The sequence below is a fragment of the Cupressus sempervirens genome, chromosome 9, assembly GCF_028749045.1.
Source record: "Cupressus sempervirens isolate cs-2001-9-10 chromosome 9, ASM2874904v1, whole genome shotgun sequence".
In the NCBI taxonomy this organism is placed as follows: Eukaryota; Viridiplantae; Streptophyta; class Pinopsida; order Cupressales; family Cupressaceae; genus Cupressus; species Cupressus sempervirens.
Window position 1 is genome coordinate 445277187 of NC_143126.1, and position 21490 is coordinate 445298676.

Sequence of the window (21490 nt, forward strand, 5' to 3'; positions counted from 1 at the left end):
GGTACCTCCGTATAGAATTGCGTAGAACAAAACATCGTATGAAAAATATTGCAAGCCAAGGTACCCGTCAGGGTAAATGATCTATTACTCACTATGCCTTAACTCTGTACAGCACTCACGAATATAGTTCCGATTGCTAAGCAACCGGTAGAGCAAGAAAAGGAGAAACAGGGGGGTGCAAGTGCGGAAGACTTGATGCTGTTAGCTCTTTCATTCAGACGCCATCTGACGGTTGTCGAAATGGGCATTCTTGGGACTCTGTTAACAGACACGATCGTGGACGGAGGGTCCGGTGTCAATGTGTTGCCAGAGGATACCTAGAAAAAGTTGGGACAGCCAACATTGTGGCCACCTACCTTCCAGTTGCTAACAGCCGATCAACATGGAATCAAGCCATTGGGAGTACTCACAGCGCAACCAGTGACGATTGGAACACAACCGTTCCTGTTGGATTTTGTCGTGATCCCACTAAAGCGGAAAGAATACGATGCTATTCTGGGTCGGAGGTGGCTGATACAAGCCAAGGCAAAGCACAATTGGAAGAAAAATACATTATCACTAGAAAGCAAAGGGAGGAAATTCATTATTGATCTGCACACGCAAATGGTAGGGGAAGAAGTTGTCATTAGATTCTGAAGAAGAGGATGAAGGGAGGTAGCATATGGAATCGGATCATGAGGGAGTCCTGCGGTTGGAAGGAGGTTCAATGAACGATGATCTGGATTTGGTGAACGGTTTTTACCAGTGGCAGATAGAGGACTACGAACTCTTTCCGAGTTGTAATATGTTAAGGGTGGATGAAGGTGAGAAAGAAGAGGAAAATGAATGTTCGAAGGAATATAGAGAAACGAAAGAAGGAAAGGTGGTTACGGCTGAACCTGAGGGGAAGAACACCTAGTACGAACCTAGGAAAAGGAAAGATCCCACCGTACGACTGTGCAGAAAGAAAATGTTACATCGAACCACAGATATAATAGAAAGGTGCCGGTAGCACGGAAGACACATCATACGGTCTGCACAGGAAACAAAGCAGAAGGGTTTAATAAAAGTTGTAGCAATATAGAGTGGAGGTGTTATTGACGGCCAGAAGGGGCAATTGACAGAGTCCATGATACTGAGCTTCGGGAACAAACTGGGCGATATAGAAAACCTGAGGGAGAGATCATGTAACTTGAATAAACTGGACGAGCGACAATTGTAGGCACAATGGGCCACGAAGGTTGCACAGAATAGGCATAAGGCATGGCACTACAAGCACTTGAATTTGAATAGGTTTCAATTGAGACAACTAGTGCTGAAGTATAATAGGCGCAACGAGATCAGACTAGGTAGATTTAAAATAAAGTGGGTCGGGCCATATAACATCCCTGAAGTGGGCGGTAACAGAGCAATAAAATTATGTATGCTTGACGGGAAGGAAGTAGCCGATGTAGTGAACGGGTCAAAAGTCCACCATGGAAGAAATAATGCACCTTCGTGGACGAACAACTGAGAAAAGAATGACTGTAAATACTGTATATATGTAAATATTGTACATATTTAAGATAAGTAAGGACAGAGTTAAGTAAGTGAAAAGTCATCGTACGACTTTTGAGCTCCTTCACCGTACGACATTTTAAGAGCATTCATCGTATGGCTTCTGAAGTGCATGGGAAATTTGATTTGCAAACTACCATACGGATTCCAATAAGATATGCATCGTACGGATTCCAATAAGATATGCATCGTACGGATTTGAAGGCCAGTGTGTGGATTTTTGAAGGCATTGACTGAACCTGCACCGTACGGATTTTGGCATCAAGATTCTAGAGATTGCTGTACGGGTTTTTTTCCTTCTATAATGAGCGTACGGATTTCAAGAGATTGGCGTACGGATTTTAAAGTTGGAAGAAACACCGTACGAATTTCATGAAAATATTTTGCTGCCCTATTTGCACCGTATGGATTTAAATAGTCTTTTGTTTCACAACGTACGGATTTGGAGAGTCTTTGTTTCACGCGATACGGCATTTGAGAGGTCTTGCAGCTGTTCATTGCTGCCATACGGATACTGTATGAAGTTGGAGGTTGCTGTAGAGCTTGACATCCAGATTTGGCTTAGTGTACAAATTTTAGAGCAAGGGTCCTTTGTTAATTTTTATGTTTTGTTGGTTGGCGTACGACATTTTTAGATTGGTGAGAGCTTTCAGAAGGGTTTAAAATATATACCAGCAGAAGAAAGCAATTAGAAGAGAGGAGCAAAAAAAAGAAGAAAAAAAACGATGATAGATTGAAATAGTTCGGAATGAGTAATGCATGATGCCAAAGGGAAGGGTAGACATAAGCAGTTGCTAGAAAGAGTGTGGAATTGGAAAAAAATGACAGAATCCCAAAGACCTTGTGGGTGCGCTACCCCTCGACCCCGCTGGGGGTGTTGCCCCTTAGACCCCTAGTAATTGTAGAAAGTATGACCAGTTGATGAGAGCTAGAGCTACTGCAACCATGGAGTGTCTGTGTACTAGAGGCACTTGGAGTAGGTGTTGGACGTGAGGCTTTCTTGGTGGATGCATAGAGAGCTCGGGAGGAGCTGATCATCCAGTTGGAGGCAGTACAGTGACACTTGGCTCAAGGTACCCAGGAGTTGGAAACCGAGAAAGCGGCACGGGTAGCTATCAAGGTCAGCTAAGGAGATAGTATTGTGTTAGCAGAGGTTGCAAATGCAACATGGTTTGGAGACCAGTTTGGTGCAGGCACGAGACAAATGTGAAAGTGATGTGACAGAAGCAGATTTATCTTGTTGTACTTAGTCAATTAATGAATGTTTTTTGTTAATTGTCTCAGATATTTTGTAATTGTCATCCGGAGATGACTTTTTTTTTGGGGGGGGATGATGTCGTCGGTAGAAATTGTGTATCAGCCGACGGGTCCCTTTGGGAAGGTTCTTGTTATGTAGTGACATGTTGTATGTGGCCGACGGACCCCTTTAGGAAGGTTCCTCGGAAAGTATTTATACACCCTCTTGGGTCATTGTAAAGCATTGTAATCATCAGATATCATCAAGCATAATATAATGTTTTGGCATATGCGAATAAAGGAAGAAGTTCTGTTGTTCTCATCTATTATCTGTATGCATTGATTTCTTTACCCAGTATGCTAAACATTAACCATCTTACATCACACTAAACATGAAATAGTTATTACAGTTATTTTAAAAGATTCACAAGTAAAGGATGTAATAGTGTATAAGTTTGTCTTTTATCCAATGGATGGCTATTTAACTAGTTTTACTTGGGGGGCATCTCCCCATACTGTGTCTTTTCTTTTCCCTCTTCAGGCTGTCGTGTATCATTCCACACAAAATGGGATTAATGTGGACCAATTTACTAATTTTTTTATATTTCTGTTGCTGTTATTTATTAATTATATTAAATGGATTTTCTTTATATCTTATCTAATGGGGAAATTTGAAATATTTGAATCATGGGTTGTCATTTTCTCTATTACAGATTTTTACATCTATATTTCCTGAGGGTTATGGTCCTCCTGATGGTTTCTACTTCGATGTGAATGATGAATCATCAATTCCTGTTCAGGTATATCACATAAAACTTGTTGATTGGATTACTAGGAGCCTTCAAGTACTGATATCCTACATACTATAAATTGTAGGATGATCTCCTACTTTTTGATTACAATGTTCAAGATCGAGTTAATGATTTTGTGAATGCAGCAACAGTACAGGTACTTCAAACCTTTGTTCTCTCAAGATCTCATTTTTAATGATTATGAGTGGATTTGAATTTGATTTAGGACAATGATCCTTTCAGATTCAAATCAGTGTTGACATTCATTTTTATTCCAGTTCATCAATGATTGATTTGTCAAGGAAAACATGGATTTTTGTATTCTAATTGTTGTTTTTCCACACTATGATCAGGCCAATGTTACCCGCACAAATCATATTATGTGGACCATGGGTACTGATTTCCAATATCAATATGCAAATTCATGGTTTAAAGATATGGATAAGCTTATTCATTATGTAAACAAGGTACTGGTTCTTGGCAAGGTTTTGTTGTATACCCAGATAAGAAATGCATTAAAATTTCCGACTGTTTACAGCAAAATGACAGTTAATGTCATGCTACCTTCTAAAGACTTCTTGCACAAATAGAATTACATACTATGAATGTAACCAGGAGATTACAAATGAACAATAGTTTAATTGCACAAGATGGCTTTGTACAATGTAATGTGTGATAACCCTTTCTAATTTTACCCAAAGAAGCTCTAATCAAATTGGCATTTTGTTAAACATATTGCATCTTGCCTTTGAGACATTGACAAACAGTTCAACATCAAAGAAGAGAATGCCAATACCAAAACTATAACCAGTTCTTGATCGATAGGTAGTTAATTATTGTAAATAATCATAAAAAACTTCCATCAAACAATAGCGACAAAAATACAAATGCTAACCTTTCTCTGCAAATATCCTTCCAGTATTTGTACCCTAATGCTTTCAACAGCAATGACTGACACAAACATTATAAGGTTCAGACCCTGTAAATGTATGTCATAGAATTTCATGTATTCTGACAAAATCAAGTATCTCACATTGTAATCAGCTCCTGTTTGTCTTCTTTGTAAGTGACATTGTATATATTGCTATGTAAAATTGAAAGTTGCCATTAGTTTGTTATAAATTTATTACGCAAGTAATTGGTAAATTATCTGATGTATTAACAATGAGCAAAGACACTCAATAAATAAGTTTACAATATTTACAAAATAAGCAAGTTTCTAAAAAGAAATTGTAGATAAGATTAGTTACAATAAAGTACATTATCAAGCATTAAATAAATAATAAAACATTATTTTAATACCCTCCCTTAATGTTCAATCTATCAACAACACCAATAGAGCCCCTTAATTTTACAAACTTATCTGAACTAAGGGACTTGGTGCAGATATTTGCTGTCGGACACGTTGTTGGAACATATGACAACTAAATGAATCCATCTTCAACAAGCTGCCGAATGAAGTGACAATGAGTTTCCACACGCTGTTTCTTTCATGGAAGACTGGATTCTTGAGACTAATAGAGGGTGGAACAAGGGCTTTCACCTCAAACTTCTTCCAGAGAAGAATGTATTAATAACTGAATTTTCTCTTAACAAAGAGTCCCTCTCAATAGGGACAACTTTGATCACCACATAAGATACCTAACTATTGCATAAACTTTGAAAGGGTTGGACATCTCCCTTTGTCATGTAACCTCCCTCTAAAGCTAAATAGTCTCTCTCTAAATACGATCTTCCTCTTTTAATAATGTCTCACCAGATTAGTATCAAGACTACAAACAATGTTGCATAATCTCTCACCATCCTATTGCATCATATAACCAAGAGAGATTCATAAGATCCATTTATCATAGAGATCAATGCAAATTGCATAAAAATAAATACTTATCTTTGCAACTCTATAAGGTTATCTTCTCTAAATTGTTCTTTCGTATTTACCACAAGATAGAGGGGTGTACGGCCTTTCCTTTGTTCACAATGAACAACAACAACATTACTACCATCAATGCATTGCACAAAACAAGAACATCAGCCATGTGGCCTCTCCCCAACATTCTAAGGAATTTTTTCATAGTATCCTATACCCTGTCTAGCTTACAGAGCCCCTTGATTTGTAATAACTCCAACAGGTTATAACTTATTCAAACACCAAAAATCTTTATACTTCAGTTGTTTGACATTTCGTCAAACACTTTGCAAGCAAGCTCTGATACCACTGTAATGGTCTTGCTCAATTTCGACCTTAAAATGCTGATTGAAGGCTTGAAGAATTTTGTCAAACACTTTGCATACAAGGGGTCATATGACTGATATAACTTTTTAGATTGCTGCAATGACTCTTGTTTCGATTTGCATCAAAGAGAATGCTTACAAAAAAAACTCCAGATTGTCTAAACAATGGCCTAACATGAATGTGCAACTAATTTTGGCAATATTCAATACAAATATGTGACTTAAACTACTTGCAATATGCAGCTATAGCAACTAGTAATTATGACAAATACTTTGGATGCAACCTAAGATGGCATTAATGCACTTACAACCAAGTGTTATTAATATAAACACTTAGTATGCAAAATTATAACATTATTTATGCCAAAAAGAGAACTTACAGCCAATTGATATTTTGTCAAACAATTGGAATGCAAACTAATACGCTGATCATCAACTCTAGGTTTGCAATATAGATAGTCTAAAAATTACAATGCTCTTTCAATTGCAAAATCCTAGCCTTTCTTTGATACCAATAATGCCAAATGGCAAACAAAGACAAGTACAATGTAAAATAGTGAAGTGCTGAAGTTATATTTTGTACTCAACTGAAAATCTACATTTCTCAGAAAATATGCTAAATGAGAAGTGAAGAACCTGATTGTAGATGGCTGTAAATAATTTTCTTCAATGCTGCCCCTTCTGTTTTGCTTTTTTCTGCTTGCTTTTGCTGGATTTGCTTTTTTCGTTTTGCTTTTTTGAACTGCTTTTTCGGATTGCTTTTTTTGGAGCTGCTTTTTTGGACTGCTTTTTCGGCCCTTTTTTTGGTTCTGTTTTTTTGGCCTGCTTTTTCGGATTGCTTTTTCGGCCTTGCTAAAAAATGCCTCCTGAAATGCTGAAATGCTGAAAATGGCCTTAGGCCCAATGATGCCCTAATTGAAGTGATTGAAGTATCACCTCCAAATGTGCAACCCTTCAAAAGATATTTCACTTCCTCAGTTATGCAAATCCAAGGGAGTTTTCGTTCCCAAAGATCAACTCACTATCTGAAACCACTTGGCTGCACAATAGACTATGTGACTGAATCACAATTTGATGTCAAGAGAGAAATAAACAACTGGATGATTAGAATGAAGCCCGGGGTGCCTATTTATTCTTTTTCTCCACTTTCTCCAGAAACTTCTAGAACATTATTTTATTTTATTTATTAAGTGACTTTATAAAAAATATTTTATAGTTCAAGTCACTTTATTAAATTAATTAAATATAAAGTTACCTTTTAATATTTATTTATTTGATAACTTTATAAATAATTAACGTAATACCACTTATTTATTTAATTAAAATAATTAATTAGTCATCCTCATAAAATATTCATTATTTTGGACAACCTAATTAATTAAATCAAATTGCCTCCAAAATGGGGACATGACATGATTATTATGCCAAAAGTGACAACACTGGGATCACAATCAAGTTCATCCATTTGCTTGAAAAGCAGACTCGATCTGGCCATAATAATAGTAATTCAAAATGGTCTTGAAAGTAAAAGAAAGTAAAAACATAGGAACTACTCCTGTCTTAACCATGTGACTGTAAAGCCCTTTTGCAAATTTAAATTCATTAAGCCTGTGTTTGTAGAGCCTGTCTATCAACGAATTGTAAACAATTTGCAAAGCCCCTTTAACATCCTGCCCAAAGTCACTTTAAAAGGAAATTTTCCTAACTACTGCAATTTCCTTAATAATCGAGAAGCTTTAACTATTTGGCCAAACTCAAAAATAACAAATGAAGATCATATTATAAATACAGAAAGGGATTATTTTTTTTTTGCTGAAAGACCGAGAAATAGGAAGCATATGTATCACAACATTGTTTCAGACGTTAACCCGATAATCAATCACACAAATACTAAAAATAAGAAAACAAACGCTTGAAGAAACTGTAGTAGATAGATACACAGAAGTCACACACCCTAATGCTTAGAAGAAGATGTATTGAACATAACTTTAAAAAAACTTACCCTCTCATAATGTTGACACTTACCTTCCTGTTAGACTTCTTGTGAAACATAGACATGCATGTTATCTAATTCCCGCCTCCTAGAGACCGATGACATATCATAGAAAACCGCTTCAAGGAGTAATATGAAAAGTCTGACAACAAAATGTCTTGTCGTTGATGCATTTGAGAGGGACGGGCCTGGAAAAATTAAAGGCAATAGTTTCCCACCAAATTCATGCCCATTGTTAAGTTTTGACTATAGTTTAAATTTCGTTACTGCAAGAGAGTTGCAGACCTTTTCCTCTCCCTCTCTCTCTCTCTCTCTCTCTCTCTCTCTCTCTCTCCACTACGTATATCAAAATCAAGGACCACTCTGCAGACAATGAATAGTCTAGTTGTGCACTGTAATGTCCCCGTCATAAAATAAATGTACTCATTGAATCTTTGTAATGGGCCGATTGATTTCTTTTATCTCGGACCCATTTTTATTTAGTTTTTGTAGTTTGTGTCGCCGTCGGCTAACTTTGTACACCTTTGGAAAACTTTTCCCGATGGGTATTTAGGCACAGCTTGTAGAAAGTTGTAGGCATGCTTTTGGATGATATCTCTCTGTACTGCGGATTCTTGCTGGAGTTCGGCATTGTTTGCCATTTCGGAAGTGAAAGACCTTCCCTATTTGGCTTGCACGATTTTAGTGGGATTCAACCCTCACCCTATTCCGTTGGTGTTCAACTGGTTTGTATCCAGCAACTTGGAGTGCTCTCATTATTTGCAATACTTATCAACTTGGTGAATATTCTTCCATATTTGTTCGGATATTATCTGGTGCTTCAAATCTACAGTGTTTGCCATTGATTTAATAATCTTTTGTATTGGGTGTTTGAGCATTATTGTTTTCCAACTATGTGATTCCAAGCTGCTCCCTCTCTCTGTATTGCCATCCATCCGTACGGCCTCTCTATTGTAGTATGTGGCTCTGAATTCTCCCAAATATCTCATTGTACGGTCTTCTAATCTTCCGTACAGCCTATGCAAGTAGACGTACGACCATCCTCTTGACACTCCATACGACATTCTCACTTTCCCGTACGTTACCATACTCCATACGGCCTTCAGTCACTGTATGACCTTCTATATAACCCGTACGGCTTCCTAGCCCACCATATGGCAACTTCAAACTCCCGTATGGTTAGCATCCCACCCATACGGACTTTCTATCTTGTGCGTAGGTCACCCAAGCTGAAGTACGGTTTGTATCGAGGTCTCAACGTAGCGTACAATATCCAAATCCATAGTATTCATTGTGGTAAGTCGCCCTCCTAGGTTCTAATCTACTGTACGATCTTTTTTGTAGGGAGTGAGACATTATAGTGGTATCAGAGCCTTTGATCCTGCTAGCCTGTGGATAGTGAATGAGAGTTTATAGCCGGAAGAGAAGGACACATTCCATTGATCGAATGGCTGAAGAACGAGAACGAGATCCAGCAGGGGCCGAACTCATTACACTTCTGAGGGATCTTACATGGAACCAGGCACATATCACTGATACGCAGCGGCTCATGGAAGGAACTCTCAAGAAGTTGGCAGAAAACAAAATATCTGGAGAATAGAATGGGCATAGCGCGGACTCGATGGCAGGCATATCACACCCTCACTCAGCACGCTCTCGACCGTCCATGCCGACTTTTCCACCACGGACAGAGACACATCACGGAGAAAGACTTCCAACCTTCGAAGAGTTAATTAAGGGAAGACTGGAGGAATGCAAATCTTGAAGAGGACATTTCCTACAAGGATTACGTAGATCTAAGAATGAGATACGCAGGAGGTGGAAACAGAGGAGGATACTTTAACGATGATCTGAGGAGAAAATTAAGTAAATTGAACCTGTCTCCATTTGATGGTTCAGGCTCCATTTCAGCACAGGCGTGGGTGATGAAAGTCAACACCTACTTCCAGCTAAATCCTATGCTTGAAGAAGAAGCGATCAAATTTGCCGCATTGCACTTGGAGGCGTTGCACACGAATGGTGGCACCACAACACTATCACACTTGGGCATGATCAAATAAAGACTTATGCAGAGTTCATGGAGAGATTAATTGAACGATTTGATGGAAAAGACCCTGAACTCAGTTTCAAAGATTTGGTGCAATTGAGGGAAACGAGATCGGTAGATCAGTTCATCGTAGAATTTCAGAGACTTTCCGTGTTGGCCACAGACATCTCTGAATGAAGGCGGGTCATGCTCTTTATGGACGGGCTAGCAGAACCACTGAAGGGTTGGGTGAAGGGATTCAATCCATCAACCTTGTCGGAAGCAATCAGTAAGGCACGTAGCATGGCCTCGTCGTCAGAATCAGCCTCATCCTCTTTGAGTCTCTCACATCCGAAACCGTCGACGTTTCCAAGGGACAAACCTCTACCCAAGAAGCCGTCATTGGATGAAGCATCCTGACAAGAACTCCGAAGGAAGAAGTTGTGTTTCAATTGCAAGGGGCCTTGGGAACCTGGTCACCGATGCCTCGGGAAAGGAAAAATTCATTACATCAAGGTAATGTTTGATGAAGAAGAAGGATAGGAACAAGAGGAAATGCTTGTGGAAGATATCCAACCTAGCGGTGACACCAACTTGGCCAACTTAAACCGTACAAAGAGGATTGCCGCCTTGGTACAACGCGGTAGATCTATTGCTTTGGCTGGCAGTCGAGGTGCATAGTTTTCTGTGTGCGGGGTACTCTTCAGGACAGAGAGTCACGGTGATGTTGGATAGCGAAGCTACTTTGAATTTCATAAACTCCTCCTTGGTAAAGCGAAGAAATCTCCTGATGGAAGCACACGCAAGCTTTCAAGTCAAGGTTTTCGGAGGGACTTTCCTACCCTGCACGCACCTTGTTCCTCAGCTGAGCATCATGATGGAAAATCACACGGTGACAGAGGATTTTTTCATAGTGGACCTCACTGACATGGAAGTCATTCTTGGCATACAGTGGATGGAGACGCTCGATGAGTACACCCAGAGTTTTAAGTGAATGGACTTCACTTTCGTGGTTGATGGGAAGAAGGTGGTCCTCCAAGGGATGGCAAATGAAGTACCGAGGGAAGTGTCCATGCATTGGATGGAGGCAATCCTTCGGCATGATGACGTTGCGTGGATTGCGCAATGTTTTATCTCGGCGGAACCTATAAAGGGGCACCGAACACCTCCATAGGATAAAGAGCTTCAGGATATGTTAAGTAGGCATGAAAGGGTCTTCATGGATATTCCTCCTAGCATACCCCCGCATTAGGGATTTGAACACACAATAGAGTTGGAATTAGGGGCGAAACCTGTCATAATCACACCGTACCGCCACCCCAAGAAGTTTAAAAATGAGATTGAGCGGACGATTTAGGAGTTGCTTGAGAAGGGATGGATCCGTCCCAGTTCTAACCCATTTGTGTCATCCGTGGTGTTGGTCAAGAATGACAGAATGTTGCGCATGTGTGTGGACTATCGCGCACTGAACAAAAGGACAATAAAGAACAGGTACCCCATCCCGAGGATAGATGAGTTGTTGGATGAACTACATGGCGTGCTCTATTTTTCAAAAATAGATCTCCGTTCTGGATACCATTAGATCCGAATGAGGGAAGAGGATGTGGAGAAAACGGCCTTCCGCTGCCACACGGACACTACGAGTTCCTAGTCATGCCGTTCGGTCTAACCAATGCACCTCTTACATTCTAGTCGTGTATGAACTGCATCTTTAACAAACAGTTGCGTAAGTATTTATTGGTATTCTTTGATGATCTCATTTATAGCAGGACGTGGGAAGAGCACCTGAAACATTTGAACAAGGTTTTGAGTATCATGGAAGAACAGTCTGTGTTCGCCAAACAGTCCAAATGTGAGTTCAGAATGACAGAGATATTGTACTTGGGGCATGTCGTCAGTCAATATGGGGTTCAAGTGCATCAGGAGAAGATTCAAGCTATTCTCGACTGGCCTCCCTCGAAGTCACTCACAGATCTGCGAGGGTTCTTCGGATTGTGCAGTTACTATAGAAGATTTGTCAAAGGTTTTTCTCAGCTCAGCGCACCTTTAACGGATCTGACGAAGAAAGGGGCTTTCCAGTGGGACGAAGAAACACAACTCACATTTGATAAGCTAAAAGAGGCCATGAGCACTTGTTCGGTGCTGGCACTACCCGACTTCACCCGACCGTTCATTTTGGAATGCGACGGGTCAGGGGAAGGCATTGGAGCAGTTTTGATGTAGGACAAACACTCCATTGCCTATGAGAGCAGGAAGCTTACACTAGCCGAACGCCTATATTCTATTTATGATAAAGAAATGTTGGCCATTGTTTACGCATTGACCAAGTTCTGGCAGTATCTGGTTGGTGCCAAGTTTGTTGTTCGTATGGATCACAACAGTTTGAGATATTTCCTGGAGCAGTGGGACTTTAATGAACGACAACAAAAATGGGTAAGGTTCAATCTTTTGATTTCGACATTGAATATGTAAAAGGGAAAAACAATGTTGTTGTAGATGCCTTGTCTCGAAAACCCACCATCTGCTCACTAGAACAGATCTCAGCTGACTGGAAGGTACAACTGTTGGTGGAATGTTCCAAAAATACGTTTTCCTGTGAGATAATGGATGGTCACGACCATGACGATTGATATAAGGTGGTGAATGATATCATCTATTATAAGGATCGGATCTACCTAGTGCTAGAACCAAGCTAAAGCAAAAGATCCTGAAGGAAGTGCACGACTCCCCCTTGGCTGGACATCCCAGCTTCCTTAAGACCGAGAAAAGTATTCGGGAGAGATTTTCATGGAAGGGATTGAAAGGGGACGTGTTGCAGCATGTCAGAGAATGCACTGTTTGCCAACAGAACAAATCCGAACACACTCTCCCTGTCGGATTGTTATAGCCTCTACCGATTCTTGAACATAAGTGGGAAAGTATATCAATGGACTTCATAATAGGTCTTCCCAGGGTGAACGGAAAGGACTGCATCTTTGTGGTAGTTGATAGATTAACAAAGTACGCTCACTTCTTCGCCATCCCCTCGGACCTTCACGCTGCACAGGTCGTCGAATTGTTTTTCAAAGAAGTTTTTCGTCTGCATGGGTTACCTCGAAACATCGTCAGCGATCGGGATGGACGATTCGTCAGTATCTTCTGGACAAAACTGTTTCGGATGGCAGGGATTGAATTATCACCAAGCACGAGCTACCACCACAGATGGATGGCCAAAGTGACATTGTGAACAAATGGCTCGAAGGCTACCTATGAAACTATGTCTCGGCACAACAACACGCGTGGGTGAAATGGATCCATCTCAGGGAGTACTGCTACAATACGACATATCACATGTCGATCGAGATGGCGTCGTTCAAAGCTCTATACGGGCATGAACCACTCTCCTTCATCGATATAGTTCTGGGCGACAGCTGCGCTCCAAGGGCGAAGGGTTGGCTTCAGGAGGGACAGGATATTTTGAGGAGCTTGAAAGAAAACCTTCAACGGGCACAAAACCGATAGAAGGTGTACGCCGACAGACATCGGTTAGAGAGGAGTTTTGAAGTAGGGGATTTGGTCTATCTCCGGCTTCAGCCATACCGACAATCCTCATTAAAAGGAACAAGGAAGGAGAAACTGAAGCCACAGTTTTATGGTCCCTACCACATGATTCGTCGCATTGGTGATGTACTGTACAAACTGGAGCTTCCAGAGGGTAGCCGCATTCACAATGTCTTTCATAATTCCTGTCTCAAGAAGGCTATCAGGCAAAACATCATCGTCACTACCGATTTTCCGCCACTCAATGAGGAAGGAAAACTCATTTTGGAACCTGCTGAGATTCTCGAAGTGCGTGAAAAGGTCTTGTGGAACTGAACCGTCAGGGAGTACTTGGTACGTTGGCGACATCTACGGCTGGACGATGCAACGTGGGAAGGCGAACACATCCTCCACCCGGCACTGCACTTGCTTGAGGACAAGCAAATTTTGGGACGGGAGGACTGTAATGTCCCCATCATAAAATAAATGTACTCATTGAATCTTTGTAACGGGCCGATTGATTTATTTTATCTCGGACCCATTTTTATTTAGTTTTCGTAGTTTGTGTCACAGTCGGCTAACTTTGTACACCCTTGGAAAACTTTTCCTGATGGGTATTTAAGCTCAGCTTGTAGATAGTTGTAGGCATGCCTTTGGATGATATCTCTCTATACTACGGATTTCTGCTGGAGTTCGGCATTGTTCGCCATTTTGGAAGTGAAAGATCTTCTCTATTTGGCTTGCACGGTTTCGGTGGGATTCAACCCTCACCCTATTCTGTTGGTGTTCAACTGGTCTATATTCGACAACTTGGAGTGCTCTCATTATTTGCAATACTTATCAACCCAGTGAATATTCTTCCATATTTGTTCGGACATTATCTGGTGCTTCAAATCTACAGTGTTTTCCATTGATTTAATAATCTTCTATATTGGGTGTTCGAGCATTATTGTTTTCCAACCGTATGATTCAATGTTGCTCCCTCTCTCTGCACTTCCATCCATCTGTACGGCCTTTCTATTGTAATATGCGGCTCTGAATTCTCCCAAATATCTCATCGTACATTCTTCTAATCTTCCGTACAGCGTGTGCAAGTAGAAGTATGACCATCCTCTTGACACTCTGTACGGCATTCTCACTTTCCCGTACGTTACCATACTCCATATGGCCTTTAGTCACCGTACGACCTTCTATATAACCCGTATGGCTTCCTAGACCACCGTATGGCAACTTCAAACTCCTGTACGGTTAGCATCCCACCCGTACGAACTTTCTGTCTTGTGCGTAGGCCACCCAAGCTGAAGTACAGTTTGTATCGGGGTTTCAGCGTAGCGTATGGCCTCCAAATCCATAGTATTCATTGTGGTAAGTCGCCCTCCTCGGTTCTAATCTACCGTATGGCCATTTTTGTAGGGCGTGGGACATTACACACAAAATTTGTTTTGCAAAAAATGATCATGAGGTTTGACTATGGAAACAGGTAACTAACAAATATCTGCCATGGCACATTACTAAACAGAAATGAATATTCAAACTTCAGTGAGACGTCTTAGATTCCAAAGCAAGGTTGAGATCCTTAGTGAGAAGAAAGTCTAAAAATTGAGAGAGTGATTGTCTTGGCTTCTTTCTCCATTGCATTACTCTGCCCATTAAACTCCACTATAAATCATTGCATATCTTTGATGCCTGTTCTTGATGTACTCTACAAATAGTTTCTCGATATCCTTCACAGAATTAAGACTGTCTAATTTAAGTGAAGCACATGTTTCGTATTTCGTAAAAAACATCCAATGAATCTTAGAATATTTTTCCACTAGATCAAATAAACTAAAAATCGTTATATTCTAGACTTGCTAAGATGTGACTCGAACTTCTAGATGAGTAGATTTCTATGCTTCACTTGGGTGAAGGAGAATGTATATATCTTTGCCTAGGAGTATTTGCCACAGACAAAGCACTCCACAGATGTTTCCCGTGAGTGTTCATATTCTATAACACAATGTTCATGCTTTACATCAGTATTGTTGATTGGATTCCTTTGATGAACTCCTCTCCTTCATGTAAAAAAAATATCTCATAAATTAAATATAGAGATCAATGAAATCTGCCTATCAGTTATAAATTTTAAGCAATCCATGAATGAAATTCAACTAAATAAATCACGTAGGTTCCTTAGGATTAGATTAATTGGTAGAAATTACTTAGCTTTCCTATGACTGCTATGCTGATAACATAGGTAACATGACATAAAAGGGGACTCTAGGCGAGGCGGCCAGTGTCACAGAAGAAACACATGCGCAAATAGACGACTCTGATCCAAATAACATAATGACACAACATCATACTGTAATATTGTATGTTCTTGTATAAATAAGTCTTTTCATACCATGCTTATTACAGGCCTTCAACACATGGCAAAATCCTTTTATATTCACTTGATCAATCCACCTTGCTAGAAGCAAATCTTTACCTGACATGCCATAGGAAGCAAGATGGAAAACATTGTGCACTCCTTGTAGAGTTTTCTCAACATCCTTGTTCCTACTCATATCACCAACTATGGAAATGACTCCATTCTGGCAGAGTGAGGAGTCCTTGCAGAGGTCGAAAGATCAAACACCGTCAACGCACACCTCATCAATTTGAAGTATAGCACAGAGCCTACAAACCATGTGCCCCTTGTAACCACAAAGGTGTTCCCTTCAATCCTTTCATTCTCTCTCAAAAGCATCTTCAACTATTCACCATCGATATAGGAAGAATCAAACTTGAACTCAAAGACACACGAAAAGAATACACTCTCAAATGCTGTTATCAAACCCTGCTCTGAAAACATGTTAAGTTTTAGCGCAGAATTAAAGATAAACATCACTAAAGAAGATAATAATCAGTGTGCAACAAACTCAAGACATTTATCCTAGGAAAACACTCCAACTAGAGGGAAAAACCCAGCCACACCAGCAAAGCATATCTTTTATTGATAATGAAAAATATTCATAGTATGATGCTTTCACATGATTCATCTTACAATACACAAAGGAATCACATAAATAGATTGCATTAGACTCTTCATCTTACACATGAAGGTCTCTTCAAATCCCAAATGTAAGACTATTCAAATTTCCAAATATACAACAATTAATATTTTTCATACACATGCCTTTTCACATGACGTATGACAAATGTTCTTATATAATATTAACTTCAATATTCTCAGAAATGTCTCTTTCAGTTGAAGGTGACCATAACAGTCATCACAAACATATTTCCAATTTATAAGAGAAGAGATAAAGATCTCTATCGCAGCTTAAATTTTCTTTGGCACTAACAATAAGTGAGAGTTTTCCAGGATGGGCGTGTTAATGCTCTCTACTCAACACCATCTATTTATGCTGATTTGAAGCATGCAGCAAATGAATCATGGCCTCTTAAACTTGATGATTTTTTCCCGTAAGTAAAATGACAATTAGAAATGTCAATTATAGATGAATAGGATTTCTGTTGGTATTTCTTCAGGTATTCTGATATATAAATGGTATTGCCAGGTATGCAGACTTTGAAAATGCTTATTGGACTGGATACTTTACTAGTAGGCCAGCGCTAAAAGGATATGTTCGAATGCTGAGTGGATACTACTTGGTATTTTTTAATGTTATTGATTAATGCTTGATTAACAATGTTTCTGTTTTTATCTATAATGCATGTTTTTAGTTTTGTACTATGCTATTACATATGTCATGAATATTGCATCATGACATGATTGATGCTGGCATGATATATTTCAATAGGCTGCGAGACAACTTGAGTTTTTTGTTGGAAGAAAGAGACTTGGACAAAATACGGGAATTCTTGGAGATGCTTTAGCGATTGCACAACACCATGATGCTGTTTCTGGAACTGCAAAACAACATACAACAAATGATTATGCCAAACGCTTATTCATTGGAGCTTCTAAGGTACAGTGAAATCCTCAGAAGAGATGAACTATTTCTGCATAATAAAATTCATTTTAAAGATGGTTTTTTTCTCCTCTATTACAAGTTTTTACATTTATATTGGACCTATAACACCTGAAATGTTTTTTAAGGTTGAAGAATTGGTGAATTCTGCTCTTGTTTGTTTGACAAACTCAACATTAACCTCTCAATGTGGAAATGCAGTAACTGGGTTTCAACAGGTAATGATAAATTCTTCTTCTCAATTTCTGCCAAGCAATGAAGCCAATGCCAATGATAGATGAAAAACACATTATTTTGGTGAATTAGTAATTGATGGCATGTACTTGTGATGAACACAAAACTTTCATGTACGGATAAGCACTGCATTGAGGTTAAAGTTATCGAGAAAACATTGAAGTAGTGAGTTACAAGTGGACTATAAGACTTATCTACCGACAATAGAATTTTCTTATGAAAAAATAGCATACATCCATCTTTATCGGTGCTTTTGTCAACGTTGATGTGCACACACTCCCACTCTTTGAAGTCCCACTCCATTGTTAAATGCTCATTCTAACTCATATCAGGATCCTCATGTCCAAATGTTCCCGTGTGACAGGCCCATCATGTTAAATTACAAAATTTTGTGCCAAATTCAAAACTTGGTTGATAAAAACTATAGTCAAGCCAAGAGCATTACTGTGTGATAAATTGAGTACATCCACACATGGAACAGATTATATAAATATGAAATCAATAAGGTGCAATACAATATGAATATATAAACCCAAGCCAGACTTAGTGGAGAAACAGTTAATCCTTTAGCAGACTTAGGGGAGAAACAGTTATTACTTTAGTGGAAGTTTTCCTTTCAAAAGCTGCAGAATAGAAAAGAAAGAAGTATCTCAAACTTTATAATGAAGTCTACAAGGACTGTCATGTGTTTAGTAGCCCTGGAAGGTCTCTATTTTCACAGCTTGGGCATTCCAAATGGAATGAATTTTTTTGTGTCTCCATAAATCTGTGAGTCCCACAAATGAGGTCCAGAACATCTTAAGTTTATATCCCAAAGCCTCTTAATTTTTCTTCTAAACCTTAGTTGGTGTTTCTTTGTTTTGTAATTGTCTTATGGCTCCAGTATTCTTGGTACATAGGATGCAATTTGAAGGATATGTTTTCAAGTCAGTTAATAATAATGACAATCTCAATGTAGTGGGGTGGCTCATAAACAGATCAAATGGGCAAAATGCCACTAAAAACTAGAGAGAATCAACAGTCGATCGTATGATAACCTCGGTAGCAAATCAACAACATGAGGATGGATATAGACTGGATTGCCACTATTAGATGATAACTTACACCCAAAAGTTATGGGTGCTCATCTGATCAGTTTGAGTGAATAGGTCATTAGTGATTAGAGTCCACCTTTCCATATAATAATTGCCAGCTACAGTAGACATTGTGAAACAGCATCATTCATGCTGTACAAAGCATTCATATTATGCTGAGTCCTGACTACTTGATGCACTTATTTATATTTGTATTTTAGTCTAAAACGGGTGGGATGATTTAGGCCCATATTGTTTCAAATAATCATAAATGCATAAAGAATAAATCATAGATAATGAAAAAAAAATTTATGGAGTAAGAAACCTCAAAAAATATGTAGCAATTGTATAACAGTAAACTGACGGTAAACATAATGATAACAAATTAAGATGATGGTAGTTCTGTCCAACTTGTCAAGTAAAAGTGTTTTTGGATTGGGTTAAAATCAATGATTTCAAAATATTTTTCACATTCTAATGTTTTTATTTTATACATTTAGTTCACAAAGATGAGCCAATCATCATATATTTACTGTGATTAGGCTCAGATTATGCAAATTAAACTGACATTTGCATTTAGTTGTCAATGTCATGATGAATCTAAGGATGCATTTAATAATCAATGCTGTGATGAATCTACGAATCACAACATGATAATTTAGGATACTTTGTAGTTGATATTTTTTTTTCCAGAAATTTACATTTTTATCATTAATTGCATTGCTAGTGATCCCTAAATAGTTTCATTATCAATGTCATAGCAACAGATATTTTTCTCTCCCATTATTATTTCTGCCTGTTTTTAGTAAAATAAATATTTTGATACTTTCTGACCTCAAAATGAAAACTGTGATTATGTTATAATAGTACATGATAGACCTTTTTGTATCTACAACTATTCAAATATATGTTCTTATTTTGTTCTCATGTTATCAACTATCAAGCATAGAACCTGTTGATATTGTGTACATTAAGCTAGTATGAATTTTTTCAATAGCTTCTTGACAACATATATGATATAACTGTGATAACATCATTTTGGATTGGAAAATGATAATTATCTTGTCCTGGATTACATTTCTAATTTTCTTTTTATACTGTTAAGAATACCTCTTCTAATTCTGCATTTCTATTTCGCAGTGTTCTTTGTTAAATATAAGCTACTGTCCAGAATCAGAGGCAAATCTTAGCAACGACACAAGCTTGGTCACATTTCTTATCTTTCACTTTCTGGATTGATGAAAATATTTAATATAATCGAAAAGACTCATTATATTGATGTTGGACAACCACCATGATAAAAGAAAAGGCTAGTTATTTATATTAATATTTATCAGTCTTTACCTTTTTCTTTTAGGTTTTGGTTGCATATAATTCGCTTGGCTGGAAGCGCATAGAGACCATAAGAATCCCAGTATGTGTTATCCTGCAATTCTTGTTATTATTCACGTATTCTTGCTGTGAATTTTTATTATAGCTTGCTTATTATAGAGTTCAATGAATAGCATTAATTGTTTGTATTTTCTTAACTCAATGAATTTAGATTAAGTCTGCACAACTCATGTGTAGTTGATTATAAGCATGTCTTTACTTGACAAACTTATATGTTTTATCTTGTGTGTCATAACCTTTTGTAAATTTTTTGATTTTAATTTACAATTGTAACTTAAAAATTAAGAGATATTTGGTTTGTGTGGAAGAGAGGTGATGTAGATTAAAATCAATTGCCCCTTATTTTAAAATGTCACATTAGAGAAAGTGAAAGAACCCTTAAACATGGCCTTTTCAAAGAGGCTCAAAGTAGATCAGCACAACCCTATGAAGATGCAAGGGGGGGAAATGCTAAATCCAAGACCCTTTTCAAGATGCATACTCAAAGTAAAACTTTCTATAGAGTGTTCTTTCCCTTAACTGTAGTGCTATGGATTTATTTGATTAAGTGATACTTGTGTGCAAGTGAATTGATTAATTGAGATGGAAACAATGAATAAACTTGTGTGATAGCTACAAGCATGAAAGGATCATATAGGAAACATAAGATAGATGAAATGATATGATACATGACACAAGAAACTCACCTTGTAAGTTAATGAGGATGATCAATTCAAATCTAAAAAACTGCTGTCAAAAACTGTTGAAATCTGAAACTGTAATAGAAGTAACTATTGTCCTGAACATATCCAATTGTCATAGCTTCCTTTCAAAATATCCTCTTGTTACATTCCCATCATAAAGTCCACACAACAGATACTGGAGGAATTTTCCGAATACAGTAAAAATATGAAGGTTTGTACAAAACCGGCCAAGCTTGGAACCAATCCCATAAAGAATTTTACAGTGCGGAAACCTAATTGAGTTTTTTCATTTTATGATTCCAGCATGCTGTCGCAAATTGACATTGGATTAAGAGGTGATCTTTTGTTTTAAAGTTTATGTGTCATCATACACAATTAAAATGTAATGTCCCCTTTTTGGGACATCAGAAATATTGAAGTCTTATTAAATATAATGTTAAAATTGACTAGGAGAGTGTAGACTATAAAAAGGTCAATTTAATGTTATAAGAGGGCAAAAGGTCAAGGAGGAATAAGACAAAACCAGAGGGAAGTTGAAAAGTCACAAGGGAATAGGACGAAAGCCAGAGGGAAGTCGAAGAGTCTTAGTTTGTGTATTAAAAAGGGAAAGAGGCTCATTCTTGGGCATGCTTGATTTATGATTCAGTTTCAGTTCTCTCTTGCGAGAGTATATGGAAATCTTCAGCTTTTAGCTAATATGAGGACGTAGTCCCTTGTATCGGTAGACAATGGACACAAACCCATTGTCCGGGAGACATTAGTTCAGGTGTTTCATATGCGCTTACAGGTTCTTATTCTACTATTCCAATCTGATTG

General features: G+C 38.3%; 1 protein-coding gene across 1 annotated transcript in view; it reads left to right on the forward strand.

Moving 5' to 3' along the window:
- The window catches only part of LOC149539220 (Glycosyl hydrolase family 38 protein), a 375203-nt gene that overhangs the window by 46989 nt on the left and 306724 nt on the right, over positions 1 to 21490 (forward strand). Inside the window, exons 6-14 of the mRNA XM_089800555.1 lie at positions 3486 to 3572; positions 3649 to 3720; positions 3917 to 4030; positions 16683 to 16783; positions 16879 to 16972; positions 17122 to 17289; positions 17421 to 17510; positions 19740 to 19805; positions 19957 to 20013. Of these exons, the coding sequence (XP_089656681.1) occupies positions 3486 to 3572; positions 3649 to 3720; positions 3917 to 4030; positions 16683 to 16783; positions 16879 to 16972; positions 17122 to 17289; positions 17421 to 17510; positions 19740 to 19805; positions 19957 to 20013 (849 nt within the window). The remainder of the gene's footprint in view (positions 1 to 3485; positions 3573 to 3648; positions 3721 to 3916; positions 4031 to 16682; positions 16784 to 16878; positions 16973 to 17121; positions 17290 to 17420; positions 17511 to 19739; positions 19806 to 19956; positions 20014 to 21490) is intronic.